At 34.0% G+C, this 15,767-nt stretch overlaps 1 protein-coding gene across 1 annotated transcript in view; it reads right to left on the bottom strand.

Moving 5' to 3' along the window:
* The window catches only part of LOC119610784 (tripeptidyl-peptidase 2-like), a gene marked incomplete at both ends in the record, with an annotated part of 121,380 nt that overhangs the window by 38,065 nt on the left and 67,548 nt on the right, over nucleotides 1–15,767 (bottom strand). The window contains 2 exon segments of the mRNA XM_037966132.1: nucleotides 1,098–1,518; nucleotides 5,154–6,125. Coding sequence (XP_037822060.1) covers nucleotides 1,098–1,518; nucleotides 5,154–6,125 — 1,393 coding nt within the window.

Genomic DNA, 15,767 nt, shown 5'->3' with positions numbered 1-15,767 from the left:
ACAGCCAAGACTATAGCCAATACTATAGTCTAGACTATAGCCAACACTATAGGTCAGACTAAAGAAAATATATTCTATAACTATAACCAAGACTAGAGTCCAGACTATAGTCCAGACAATAACCAAGACTATAGTCCAGACTATCGTCAACACTATAGCCAAGACTATAGTCCAGACTATTGTCAACACTATAGTATAGACCATAGTCAAGACTACAGTTTAGACTATAGCCAAGACTATAGTCTAGACTATAGTCAGTCTATAGCAAAGAACATAATCCAGTCCAGAATTTAGTTCAGACTGTTATCAAGACTATAGTCCAGACTATAGCCAAGACTATAGTCCAGATTATAGGCAAGATTATAAACCACATTATAGTCAAGTCTATAAAGTTCACTCAAGGATACAACTCAATTTTCACTATAAACCAGACTGTAGACTATTGGACGGACCATTGTCTAGACTATAGTCAATTCTATAATTAAGTCGGGGACAATGTCTTAACAAAAGTCTTTTATATTCTGTACTAAAATCTTGATTGTAGTCTGGAATATAGTCTTTAAAATTGCCAAAAACTAAGGTCATTAACCACCACTGAAGAACTTTACTCTCAAAACATCTCAATATTAAATAGTAGACAAATGTCATATATTCAATAATATAAATCGTTTAAGGTATCTAAAAAAATAAATATAAATCTTTTTGGCAACACATTCGGTTTATAGTGAAAACCCCAAAAAAACAGGAAATAAAGAAAAAACTATTCATTCATAAAAACACCTTCGGTTGGACGCTTATAATTACTATTCCCTTGCCATGTACAACTACCACACAATCCATATAGTAAGTACACAAACACACCACCCCCTCATAGAGGCATACATATACATAAATGAATCAATTTACGAGTACAAGAATCTGTGGGCAAAAGAACACACCGACAAACTCACAGCCTCATATTTGTATACATAGCCTACAGATAGTCAAGTTAAAATTAAAATAGGAGGAAATAATCTTTGAAAATTTAACACAGAAACCCACCAAAAAAAGGAGGATAAATGATAATAAAAAAAAATTTTTGCAAAAAATAAACTTACGTTTTAATCTTTGAGGCATCAGGACGAGTATCGCATTTAATGCCATAGTATGCCAACAATGCATCTTTATCGGTATCCCTAATGACATTGTCCGCCAACAGAACAATGCGTTCGAGAGCATTGCGCAATTTTTGTTTATTCTCCTTTTGTTTATCCTCTGCATCGCAGCCACCGCCACCCCCAGTAGCACCAGACGATGATGAAGCTGAGGATGACGATGATAAATCCTCAGTTGTTGCTGTTGTTGTTCCTGTTGCTGGCGTAATATTGTTTGCTTTTAATGACTTGGCAAATGTAAACGGATATTGAGCCTTCAATTCAGATGATGATTCAATGTTTTGTATGAGCAGTAAATGAGCAGCCAAATGTTTGGGATGTGCAGCAATTATGTCTTCATAGATTTTTTCAGCTTTTTCAAGTTCTGCATTGTTAAAGGAGAAAAAAAAAACAGAACAAACAAGAAAACATCATTATAAAAGGATAAAATCGCAAAAAATCACACAAACAATATAAATGCAAATTATGAGCAAAAACAAGAAGAAGAAAGAATTCATGAATTTTTTTTAAATTCAGTTGGCTGGCATTATGAAAACAAAAAGTTGTGAAATTATGTGGAATTAAACCAATGTTCGATGAATTTAATCAACTGGAAAGAGATTAAAACTAACCAACCGATCACCACTACTTCCACTGCAATTTATAACATTTAAAAATTCAACAAACGGGCACAAAACAGAGAAAACTTAACAAAACCGAAAAAAAAAAACACAAAAATACTGAACAAATAAAATTAATAAGAATTTAATTAACTTGGCACTTGGTGGTTTTGTTAAAAAACTTCAGCCAATTTTGTCTTCTCTTCTTTTTGTTTTAATTATTTATGTTTTTTTATTTTCGAAATTAAATTCTTTTTACAAATTGAAAAATAAACAGAATAAAATTGCAAATAAACTGGGAAAAACAAATATAAACGTTAATAGTGTCTACTTGGCAAACATGCCACTTCCGACACACCCTAAAATGCTGCAATAAATTTTATGCAATTTAAAATCATGATTACGCCATTTAAACAAAAAAAAAAACAAGTAAGAAAGTATAGTCGGGCGTGGCCGACCATATGATACCCTACACCAGTTATGAATATTAAATGTGATTTATTTTTCATAATATCGCATTTATCTTCAATATTCCCTGGTTCCGATACATTTAAGAAATTTATGGATGAAAAACTAATTTTCTGAAAGAGGCTTTATATGGGGGCTAGGGGCAAATATGGACCAAGCCCGATAAAATTTTGTGAATATATTTATATTTACATAATATTTTATTGTGCTGAATTTCATCGGGATATTTGTGTTTATAAGTTAATTTGGGACATTCAAGTAATTTTCTGAAGGGGACTTTGTATGGGAGCTAGGGTCAAATGGGGCCCGATCTTTATGAAATTTGGCAGGGTTATCAAGACTTCTATAAAACTTAGTTATGCCGTATTTTATCGATATATCTGTATATTTAACATAATTATGAGCTCAGAAGCCCTTTTCGGGGGGTTCTGTTCTATGGGGGCTAGGTGAAATAATGGACCGATTTTAACCATTTTCAATAGGCTTCGTCCTTGGGTCAAATAAAACGTGCGTGCCAAATTTCATCCAATTATCTTTAAAATTGCGACCTGTAGCTTGCGCACAAGGTTTACATGGACAGCCAGCCAGCCAGCCAGCCAGACGGACGGACGGACGGACGGACGGACGGACATAGCTTAATCGACTCAGAAAACGATTCTAAGCCGATTGGTATACTTTAAGGTGGGTCTAGGACGAATATTTTTATATGTTACAAACATCAGCACAAATCCAATATACCCTCCCCACTAAAGTGGTGTAGGGTATAATGAGAAAAATGTTGAAAAATATTATTACAACAATATAACGTAGTCTGTAGTAAATAAATAAATAGCAAAGTATATAGTGAAGCGGAGCAGGGATGGAAAACTTATAGTTAATAAACTAGATAATAGTTTATTAAGTAGTCAATACACTAGTCAGTAGACCAGCAAATAAACTAGTCAATATGATAGTGAGTAGATTAGACAGTAGACTAATCAATAGACTCGTCAGAAGATCAGTCATTAGTCTAGTCAGTCAATTCAATAGTCTAGTCAATGAACAAGTCAATAAACGAATCAGTAGACTAGTTAAAAGACCAGTCAATAGACTTCTCAATAATATATTCTATAGACTAATCAGTAGACTAGTCAATGGACTAGCAACCAGAATATTTAGTAGACTAGTCAGTATACAAATCAATAGACAATTGAAGAGACCAATCAATAAACTAATCAATAGACCAGTCAATAGTCTAATCAATAGGCTAGTCAATAGTCTAGCAGTAGACTAGTCAATAGTATAGTCAATAGACTAGTCAATAGTATAGTCAATAGACTAGTCAATAAACTAGTCAATAGACTAGTCAATAGTCTAGTCAATAGACTAGTCAATAAACTAGTCAATAGTCTAGTCAATAGACTAGTCAATAGTCTAATCAATAGGCTAGTCAATAGTCTAGCAATAGACTAGTCATGCTGGTCTGACTAGTCAATAGTCTAGTCAATAGACTAGTCAATAGACTAGTTAATAGACTAGTCGAAAGACTAGTCAATAGTCTAGTTAATAGACTAGTCAATAGACTAGTTAATAGTCTAGTCAATAGACTAGCCAATGGTCTAGTCAATAGACTAGTCAATTGTCTAGCCAATAGTCTAGTCAATAGTCTCGTCAATAGTCTAGTCAATAGTCTCGTCAATAGACTAGTCAATAGTCTATTGACTAGGCTATTGACTTGTCTCTTGACTAGTCTATTAAGTAATCTATTGGCTAGTCTATTGAGTAGTCTATTGACTAGTCTATTGGCTTGTCTATTGACCAGTTCAATAGACTAGTCAATACACTAGTCAATAGACTAGTCGATAAACTGGTCAATAAACTAGTCAATAAACTAGTCAATCGAGTAGTCAATATACTAGTCAATCGAGTAGTCAATAGTTAATAGACTAGTCAATAGACTACTCAATAGACTAGCCAATAGACTAGTCAATAGTCTTGTCTATTGACTAGTTTCTTGACTAGTCTATTAACTGGACTATTGAGTAGTCTATTGACTAGTCGATTGACTAGTATATTGGCTAGTCTATTGACTAGTTCAATGGTCTAGTCAAACGACTAGTCTATCGACTAGTCAATTGACTAGTCTATTGACTAGTCTATTGACTAGACTATTGACTAGTCAGACCAGCATGACTAGTCTATTGCTAGACTATTGACTAGCCTATTGATTAGACTATTGACATGTCTATTGCCTAGACTATTGACTAGTTTATTGACTAGTCTATCGACTAGTCTATTGACTAGTTCATTGAGTAGTTGATTGATTATTCTATTGACCAGTTTTTGACTAGTTTATTAACTAGTCCATTGACAAGTCGATAGACTAGTCAATGGACTAGTCAATAGACTATTCGATGCACTGGTCAAAAGACTAGTAGACAGTAGACTAGTCAATAGACCAGTCAATAGACTAGTCAATATACTACTTCACAGACTAGTCAGGAGACCAGTCAACAGATTAGTCATCTTTAATGGACTAGTAAGTTGACAATGCACTAGCTAATATAGTAGTCAATGGCCTAGTAAATTTTGTACTTTTAATGATAACACTCCATCTCCTCGATTAAGAGTCACAGTGCTATTTCCAAATTTAAATTTTCCAAGCCTGCTGTGGACAGAGTTAAATGAACGGAAGCTATTTTAATATGACGTTAAGATTATTATCGTTGCATTTTTAATAAATAGTTAATTAAGAGACATTTATTGCTTGATGCTGTTGAGTAGCTTTAAGGTAGTAATAAAGTGAATTTTTTGATTTTGCTAGGAAATTTAAGATAAGGTTTTCTTAAAAGAAAAACTTGAAATTACTTATTTTTAATCCTATTTAACACGTAACTTATAGAAATGGAAAAAATTGTATGTACATTGTATATTTGAACTCCATTCAACTTACCACATTTAGTTAACATTGTACATTGGAAATCACGCAAACCCTCAGCATATTCATCTACGGCTGTCTTGGCTTTCTTGGGTGAACCCTGACCGGCATCACCAGCATTTGAGGGTACAGGCGAAGGACCACCACCGCCAGCAGCAGCACCACCTGCAGCCACTGCAGTAGATTTAGTTTTAGCATTAGCTGCAGTGGACGAAGTATTGGAGTTAGAACCACTACTACCACCACCATTAGCACCACCATTCTTTTTGCCTGTCTCAGCTGGATTTAAAACGTATGTAAACTCTTGCACATCAGCTTTGCGTCCCATTTCATCTTTAGCCAACATAATACTGCCACCCAACCAGGCACTATTGCTGGGCAAACCAGCTTTTGTTAGTTTCTCTTGCGATAAAGGTGACACGTACAAGACTTTGGGACAATCCTGCTTAACCGTACAATAATTGAACTTACGACCCATTATCACCGATTGGTTGTAATGATCATAAACTTCAAGATTCAAGCTGTTGGGCAGCTTAAATAGTGCCACCATATTGGCCTCATTGATTTTCTCCAGCAAGTCACGTTTCTCGTGGCGTATTTGCAGACGTATCGTATATTCGCCCTTATCCAATTTCGTATAAAAGGTGTGAGAGTTGGCATCACCACATGCTACCATATGCTTGTTAGCATCGAAAATCATCCACAACTGGGATTCATACTCCGACTCATAGAGAACAGAGTTAAAGATGGGTGCATAGATAGCTACCTCCATGGGTTTGGCCACGTTTAGGGTGTAGGTAAGAAGATTTTGATAGATTTGACGGCCTTCGGGTATCACGTCACGTGTCGAACTTAAAGGTGATATTTTAGCTTCGTTTGGTTTAAGGACCACTGCTGCTGTTTTCAATTGTATGGCCGGTTGTAGTTCTTCGCTAACCAATGAGGAGATTTCCAATCTATGGACACCACGAGCTGCCAGCATAACATCTAAATTGGATATTGAAATAGAAAAAAAAAAAAAAGAGAGAGGAAACAGTAAAGAATTGACTCAGAATTTGTTTGTTTCCGTTATAATTTTTATTGTTGTATGTGTGTGTGTCTGTGTGTGTGTGTTAGTGTTTGTTTTAATGAAAACTATTTTAATCTTTTGAATTGCATATTTACTATCGCAACTACTATACTATAACTTACAACCACCATTTGAAATCATACATCTATACATACATTCACACTGTGTGCATGCATATGATGATGTGCTGCATCTCCTGCTGCCGCTGTTGCTGGAGCAACACATTGCAATATAAAACTAAAGTTAAAAACAAAATCAGCTTTAAAATACATAAATCATTGTACTATGAGCATTTGATATATGAGTTTTTTGTCGGCGTTATCACGATAAATACAATTCTTTCTATTCTTTTTTTGTTTTTGTTTTTGTATACATTCAATTTTTTATCATATTTTTTGTACTTAAGCCCGTGACTAAGCCAAACTGTATATACGGTGGAGTTTAAATTGCAACAAAATAATTAAAATGATTTTTGTAAAATGTTGGAATTTAGAAAAATTTGGACTATAGTCTAATCTATAGTCTAGTCTGGCCTACAGTATATTCTATAGTTTGGCCTATAGTTGAGTCTATAGTCTATAGTCTGGACTATAATCTAATCTGTAGTCTGAACTATAGTCTAGTCTATAGTCTGGACAATAATGTAGTCTATAGTCTGGACTATAGTCTAGTCTATAGTCTGGATTATAGTCTAGTCTATAGTCTGGATTATAGTCTATAGTCTGGACTATAGTCTAGTCTATAGCCTGGACTATAGTCTAGTCTATAGTCTAGTCTATAGGCTGGACTATAGTCTAGTCTATAGTCTAGTCTATAGCCTGGACTATAGTCTAGTCTATAGTCTAGTCTATAGCCTGGACTATAGTCTAGTCTATAGTCTAGTCTATAGTCTGGATTATAGTCTAGTCTATAGTCTGGATTATAGTCTATAGTCTGGACTATAGTCTAGTCTATAGCCTGGACTATAGTCTAGTCTATAGTCTAGTCTATAGCCTGGACTATAGTCTAGTCTATAGTCTAGTCTATAGCTTGGACTATAGTCTAGTCTATAGTCTAGTCTATAGCCTGGACTATAGTCTAGTCTATAATCTAGTCTATAGCCTGGACTATAGTCTAGTCTATAGCCTGGACTATAGTCTAGTCTATAGTCTAGTCTATAGCCTGGACTATAGTCTAGTCTATAGTCTAGTCTATAGTCTGGACTATAGTCTAGTCTATAGTCTGGACTATAGTCTGGACTATATTCTAGTCTATAGTCTGGACTATAGTCTAGTCTATAGTCTAGACTATAGTCTGGACTATAGTCTAGTCTATAGTCCGGACTATAGTCTAGTCTATAATCTGGACTATAGTCTAGTCTATTGTCCGGACTATAGTCTAGTCTATAGTCTGGACTATAGTCTAGTCTATAGTCTGGACTATAGTCTAGTCTATAGTCTCGACTATAGTCTAGTCTATAGTCTGGACTATAGTCTAGTCTATGGTCTGGACTATGGTATAGTCTATAGTCTGCACTATAGTCTAGTCTATGGTCTGGACTATAGTCTGGACTACAGTCTAGTCTATAGTCTGGACTATAGTCTAGTCTATAGTCTGGACTATAGTCTAGTCTATAGTCTGGACTATAGTCTAGTCTATAGTCTGGACTATAGTCTAGTCTATAGTCTGGACTATAGTCTAGTCTATAGTCTGGACTATAGTCTAGTCTATAGTCTGGACTATAGTCTAGTCTATAGTCTGGACTATAGTCTAGTCTATAGTCTGGACTATAGTCTAGTCTATAGTCTGGATTATAGTCTAGTCTATAGTCTGGACTATAGTCTAGTCTATAGTCTGGACTATAGTCTAGTCTATAGTCTGGACTATAGTCTAGTCTATAGTGTGGACTATAGTCTAGTCTATAGTCTGGACTATAGTCTAGTCTATAGTGTGGACTATAGTCTAGTCTATAGTCTGGACTATAGTCTAGTCTATAGTCTGGACTATAGTCTAGTCTATAGTCTGGACTATAGTCTAGTCTATAGTCTGGACTATAGTCTAGTCTATAGTCTGGACTATAGTCTAGTCTATAGTCTGGACTATAGTCTAGTCTATAGTCTGGACTATAGTCTAGTCTATAGTCTGGACTATAGTCTAGTCTATAGTCTGGACTATAGTCTAGTCTATCGTCTGGACTATAGTCTAGTCTATAGTCTGGACTATAGTCTAGTCTATAGTCTGGACTATAGTCTAGTCTATAGTCTGGAATATAGTCTAGTCTATAGTCTGGAATATAGTCTAGTCTATAGTCTGGACTATAGTCTAGTCTATAGTCTAGTCTATAGGCTGGACTATTGTCTAGTCTATAGTCTGTACTATAGTCTAGTCTATAGTCTGGACCATAGTCTAGACTATAGTTTGGATTACAGTGTAGTCTATAGTTTGGACTATAGTCTAGTCTATGGTCTGGACTATAGTCTAGTCTATGGTCTGGACTATAGTCTAGTCTATGGTCTGGACTGTAATCTAGTCTATAGTCTGGACTATAGTCTAGTCTATAGTCTGGACTATAGTCTAGTCTATAGTCTGGACTATAGTCTAGTCTATAGTCTGGACTATAGTCTAGTCTATAGTCTGGACTATAGTCTAGTCTATAGTCTGGACTATAGTCTAGTCTATAGTCTGGACTATAGTCTAGTCTATAGTCTGGACTATAGTCTAGTCTATAGTCTGGACTATAGTCTAGTCTATAGTCTGGACTATAGTCTAGTCTATAGTCTGGACTATAGTCTAGTCTATAGTCTGGACTATAGTCTATAGTCTGGACTATAGTCTAGTCTATAGTCTGGACTATAGTCTAGTCTATAGTCTGGACTATAGTCTAGTCTATAGTCTGGACTATAGTCTAGTCTATAGTCTGGACTATAGTCTAGTCTATAGTCTGGACTATAGTCTAGTCTATAGTCTGGACTATAGTCTAGTCTATAGTCTGGACTATAGTCTAGTCTATAGTCTGGACTATAGTCTAGTCTATAGTCTGGACTATAGTCTAGTCTATAGTCCGGACTATAGTCTAGTCTATAGTCTGGACTATAGTCTAGTCTATAGTCTGGACTATAGTCTAGTCTATAGTCTGGACTATAGTCTAGTCTATAGTCTGGAATATAGTTTAGTCTATAGTCTGGAATATAGTCTAGTCTATAGTCTGGACTATAGTCTAGTCTATAGTCTGGACTATAGTCTAGTCTATAGTCTGGACTATAGTCTAGTCTATAGTCTGGACTATGGTCTAGTCTATAGTCTGGACTATGGTCTAGTCTATAGTCTGGACTATAGTGTAGTCTATAGTTTGGACTATAGTCTAGTCTATGGTCTGGACTATAATCTAGTCTATAGTCTGGACTATAGTCTATTCAATAGTCTGGACTATAGTCTAGTCTATAGTCTGGACTATAGTCTAGTCTATAGCCTGGACTATAGTCTGGACTGTAGTCTAGTCTATAATCTGGGCTATAGTCCAGTCTATAATCTGGACTATAGTCTATTCTATAATCTGGACTATAGTCTAGTCTATAGTCTGGACTTTAGTCTAGTCTATAGTCTGGACTATAGTCTAATCTATAGTCTGGACTATAGTCTAGTCTATAGTCTGGAATATAGTCTAGTCTATAGTCTGGAATATAGTCTAGTCTATAGTCCAGTCTATAGTCTGGACCATAGTCTAGACTATAGTTTGGATTACAGTGTAGTCTATAGTGTAGATTACAGTGTAGTCTTTAGTATGGACTATAGTCTAGTCTATAGTCTGGACTATAGTCTAATATATAGTATGGACTATAGTCTAGTCTATAGTATGGAATATAGTCTAGTCTGTAGTGCGGACTATAGTTTAGTCTTTACTCTGGACTATGGAAAACTAAATTTTTTTTGGGATAAATTGTGGAAAACTTATCCAATTTTTGGATAAATCAAATTTCCTTTCAACGAAATTTTTGGGATAATCAACGATACAAAGCACACCTTATTACAGAAATGAACTTAACACTACTAAGAAAAAAAAAGGAATATCAGACCTTTTAAACCAACTAACACCCATATCAGCGCATTAACTTCAATATGCTCACTAAAATCCTTTAACAAAACCCACTGTCTACCGTATATAGCAGCGCGTTTTGTATTTTTATGCTTTTTAAAGGATTTCTTTTGTTTTTTTTTTTTTTTTAATTTTTCATAACTTTCAACTTTTTTTTTTTTTAATATGAAAAAATTTATCTTTAGCATCATCAGTTTGAAATAATATAAAAAACATACATGTATGCAAACATAGTTTAAATACATATTCCTAGTACAGGACATGCATGAATACAGAGGATATGCATGTTAGTATGCTTTGCAACATTCATACATATAGAGATTTGAGTTTAACTATATAGTCCAAAGTATAACTAACAACATCATACAAACCCCAAAAGAGAATTCATTTTAGGTTTGTTGTTGTTGTTTTTTTTTCTGCTGTTTTTGTAAAGCAAATGCTTTTGTTTGCCTCCAATAGAAAATTGCATAAAAATGTTCAATGTATGGACATGTAACATTGTGATGGTCTATTCCAACTAACTAGTATCTTTGCTTGAGTTAAAAACGTTAAAAATCTTTATGGCATAGCAGGCAGTAAAGGGGAGAGAGGGAGGTACGGTACACTGAAATCATGTCCTACATAAAATCGTACATTTACACATACATATATGGATATGGTATCATGTATCAAACATGATATGATTTTTATGCGAAAAACCTGCATAAAAACAAATATACTGACACGACATAGCAGAGATATTACTATTAGGGTGGTACCAAAACTATAGGAGACTGGTCAATAGAAACACTCAATAGACTAATAATAGACTAATTATTAGACTATATAATAGATAGGACTAGCCTATTGACTAGTCCACAAACTATTCAATAGGCTAGTCAATAAGCTAGTCCATAGACTAGTCAATAGGCTAGCCTATAGACTAGTCAATAAGCTAGTCCATAGATTAGTCAATAGGCAAGTCCATACACTAGTCAATAGGCTAGTCCATAGACTAGTTAATAGGCTAGTCCATAGACTAGTTAATAGGCTAGTCCATAGACAAGTCAACAGGCTAGTCCATAGACTAGTCAATAGGCTAGTTCATAGACTAGACAATAGGCTAGTCCATTGACTAGTTAATCGGTTAGTCCATAGATTTGTCAATAGGCTAGTCCATAGACTAGTCAATAGGCTAGTCTATAGACCAGTCAATAGGCTAGTCTATAGACTGGTTAATAGGCTAGTCCATAGACTAGTTAATAGGCTAGTCAATAGACTAGTCAGTAGGCTAATCCATAGACTAGTCAATAGACTAGTCCATAGACTAGTCAATCGGCTAATCCAAAGAGAATAGGCTAGTCCATAGACTAGTCAATAGGCTACTCCACAGACTAGTCTATAGACTATGCCATAGACTAGACCATAGACTAGTTCATAGACTAGACCATAGACTAGTTCATAGACTAGAATATAGACTAGTCCATAGACAAATCAATAGGCTTATCCATAGACTAGTCAATAGGCTTGTCCATAGAGTAGTCAATAGGTTTGTCCATAAACTAGTTAATGGGCTAGTACATAGACTAGTCAATAGGCTAGTATATAGACTAGTTTATAGGCTTGTCAATGCGCTAGTCTTTAGACTGGTCCATAGGCTAGTCCATGGGCTAGTCAATAGGCTAGTCCATAGACTAGTAAATAGGTTAGTCCGTAGAATGGTCCTGCCTAGTCAACAGACTAGTCCATAGACCATCTCATAAGATAGTCCATAGACAAGACAATGAACTCAGCCATAATCAATGTTATTCCATTCTGAAGGACTTATAGCAGAAGTCGCATTAATTTCTCGTCAAACAGACTCCCTATTAGTCCCACTTTGTGCACAAAAACTGCAATCAGCGCTTTTTGTTTTCTATTCGTTTATATTTGTATTGGCTGTTGGTTGTTGTTGTTGTTATTATAACAAACACTGATGCTTTTACTGTTGTTTTTGTAAGGCGGTTTAAGTGGCAGTTGCTTCGACTGCAGCTGATGGCAGTGGTAATGGTGGTCACGTTAACAATGTTATGATGATACTAACCAGATGATTTACAGAGACGTATTTAGTTGTAAAAATAGAATGGTTGATCCTTTTTCGTACTACGTATGGAATTTGTGGAAACAAAAAAAAATGTTGTTGTTTTTTTTTGTTCATGTTAAAAACAATTTTTTGTTTTATTTATTAAAATGATTTAAATAAATATTTTAAATATTCAGAGGATTTAGTCTCAAAGGCATTTTAGTTTTCTGTTGCCAATAGATTGTTTAGAGATTTTGACAAAAATGAATATAAAGCATAGTTTTAGTAGTAAATATTATTTTTTAATATTTTGCATTTTTTTTAAATAACAATTTAGTGAATTGTTATTTTTAATATTTAGTGAAATTTTATAAAAATGTTACAATTATTATGAAAACTAGAAACAAAATATTTCGAATTTAAATTAAATTTCTAAATCAATGTGTATAAAACAAATACATTTTTTTGACCAACCCACTTCCCTTTCCTTTAAGCAACAGCATTTGAAGACTTAATTAAAATTGTACTTTGCAATTTTTTTTTTTTTCTACAATATTTCACAGTTTGTAAATTTAAATGTAAATATAAATATGTACATATAAATAAATACATAGAAAAGATACTAATCTTTGCTTACAATGATAAAATGAAACTTTTGATATAGTTTTTGATTTTTTGAGGTTTTTGTCCATAGTTAAACCATTTAAGCCTTCTCATCTGTTATTTCTTATTTAAGCCTCAAACTATTTTATGTTGTTACCAAATATTTTCCACACATAACTGGTAACTCGTACAAAACAGGAATAGAAAGGCAAAAAAAAAAACATAATAAATAAATACATATTTTTGCTTTAGTTTTTCTTATTTTTCATTAAAATTCAGAAATCATGTTGTATGGTGAAAATTACTTGCTACATTTTGTTGTTCAACAAATAGAAATACAACAAATATGTATGTAAGTATGTCTCTAGTATAAAGTCTTATTTGAATAACTTTGTGGTTACAAGGAAAAAGGATATATCTTAAGTTAGACTAGCGTGTGGCTCTCAAATGGACTACATTCTGGACTAAAGTCTGGTCTTTAGACTAAACTATAGAAAATAATATAGACTAAACTATATATTAGACTATAGACTAAACTATATACAAGACTATAGACTAGACTATAGTTTAGTCTAGACATGTCTATAGTATGGACCATAATCTAGTATATAGTCGAGTCTATAGTTTGGACTATAGTCTTATCTATGATCTAGACTTTAGTCTTGTCTATAGCCTGGACTATAGTCTTGTCTACAGTCTAGTCTATAGTCTAGTCTATAGTCAGTATAGTCTAGTCTATAGTCTAGTCTATAGTCTAGTCTATAGTCTAGTCTATAGTCTAGTCTATAGTCTAGTCTATAGTCTAGTCTATAGTCTAGTCTATAGTCTAGTCTATAGTCTAGTCTATAGTCTAGTCTATAGTCTAGTCTATAGTCTAGTCTATAGTCTAGTCTATAGTCTAGTCTATAGTCTAGTCTAGTCTAGTCTATAGTCTAGTCTATAGTCTAGTCTATAGTCTAGTCTATAGTCTAGTCTATAGTCTAGTCTATAGTCTAGTCTATAGTCTAGTCTATAGTCTAGTCTATAGTCTAGTCTATAGTCTAGTCTATAGTCTAGTCTATAGTCTAGTCTATAGTCTAGTCTACAGTCTAGTCTATAGTCTAGTCTATAGTCTAGTCTATAGTCTAGTCTATAGTCTAGTCTATAGTCTAGTCTATAGTCTAGTCTATAGTCTAGTCTATAGTCTAGTCTATAGTCTAGTCTATAGTCTAGTCTATAGTCTAGTCTATAGTCTAGTCTATAGTCTAGTCTATAGTCTAGTCTATAGTCTAGTCTAGTCTAGTCTAGTCTATAGTCTAGTCTATAGTCTAGTCTATAGTCTAGTCTATAGTCTAGTCTATAGTCTAGTCTATAGTCTAGTCTATAGTCTAGTCTATAGTCTAGTCTATAGTCTAGTCTATAGTCTAGTCTATAGTCTAGTCTATAGTCTAGTCTATAGTCTAGTCTATAGTCTAGTCTATAGTCTAGTCTATAGTCTAGTCTATAGTCTAGTCTATAGTCTAGTCTATAGTCTAGTCTATAGTCTAGTCTATAGTCTAGTCTATAGTCTAGTCTATAGTCTAGTCTATAGTCTAGTCTATAGTCTAGTCTATAGTCTAGTCTATAGTCTAGTCTATAGTCTAGTCTATAGTCTAGTCTATAGTCTAGTCTATAGTCTAGTCTATAGTCTAGTCTATAGTCTAGTCTATAGTCTAGTCTATAGTCTAGTCTATAGTCTAGTCTATAGTCTAGTCTAGTCTATAGTCTAATCTATAGTCTAGTCTATAGTCTAGTCTATAGTCTAGTCTATAGTCTAGTCTATAGTCTAGTCTATAGTCTAGTCTATAGTCTAGTCTATAGTCTAGTCTGTAGTCTAGTCTATAGTCTAGTCTATAGTCTAGTCTATAGTCTAGTCTATAGTCTAGTCTATAGTCTAGTCTATAGTCTAGTCTATAGTCTAGTCTATAGTCTAGTCTATAGTCTAGTCTATAGTCTAGTCTATAGTCTAGTCTATAGTCTAGTCTATAGTCTAGTCTATAGTCTAGTCTATAGTCTAGTCTATAGTCTAGTCTATAGTCTAGTCTATAGTCTAGTCTATAGTCTAGTCTATAGTCTAGTCTATAGTCTAGTCTATAGTCTAGTCTATAGTCTAGTCTATAGTCTAGTCTATAGTCTAGTCTATAGTCTAGTCTATAGTCTAGTCTATAGTCTAGTCTATAGTCTAGTCTGACTAGATAGACTGGCCATTTATAGTAAAAGTCGTAAAATAACTTAGTGCGTTTTTCTTGTTGCCACAGAACTGTAAGTGTGTATGTGGGTCCTTGCCGAAGTGTATGTATGTGTTTCAGTGTGTGTATAAGTTTGTGTACTTTATGCAAATACTGATGTATGTGTATGTTTAGTTTTCAAACAAACTTTTTCTTTCATATTTTTTTGTTTTTAATTTCTATTGTTGCTATATGTTTTAGACTCTCTCTCTCTAAATGTATGTACAACTAACATAGAAATGAATAACGAGTATTAAGTGTTTGAATAGAAAACCTCGTAGCCAAAAACTTTGTAAAACTGGGAGAAAAAAAAAAAAAAAACAACAAACGCTTGTAAAAAAAAGAACAGCCAAAAAACTTGCCATTATTCAGATACAATATAATAATAAACAGCAGCAACAATAACAAAACGAAAAAGCATGTAACCCAATAACACACTCTTTAACAATAACAATTTTTCTAGATGTTTTGTAAAAAGAGGAACAACAACTTCACGCCAAAAACCAAAAACAATAAAGTTTCATATTTAAATTTGAATATTTTTATATACCCGCAATAAGTTATACTTAAAATTTTGAAATTATAGAAGCAGCATAAA

The sequence above is a fragment of the Lucilia sericata genome, unplaced genomic scaffold (genome assembly GCF_015586225.1).
Source record: "Lucilia sericata isolate MDLA Ls3-8-SP2 unplaced genomic scaffold, ASM1558622v1 Contig001277F_arrow, whole genome shotgun sequence".
Lineage (NCBI taxonomy): Eukaryota > Metazoa > Arthropoda > Insecta > Diptera > Calliphoridae > Lucilia > Lucilia sericata.
The sequence above is the reverse complement of the archived record's forward strand: the minus strand, read 5'-3'. Positions and strand labels throughout refer to the sequence as shown.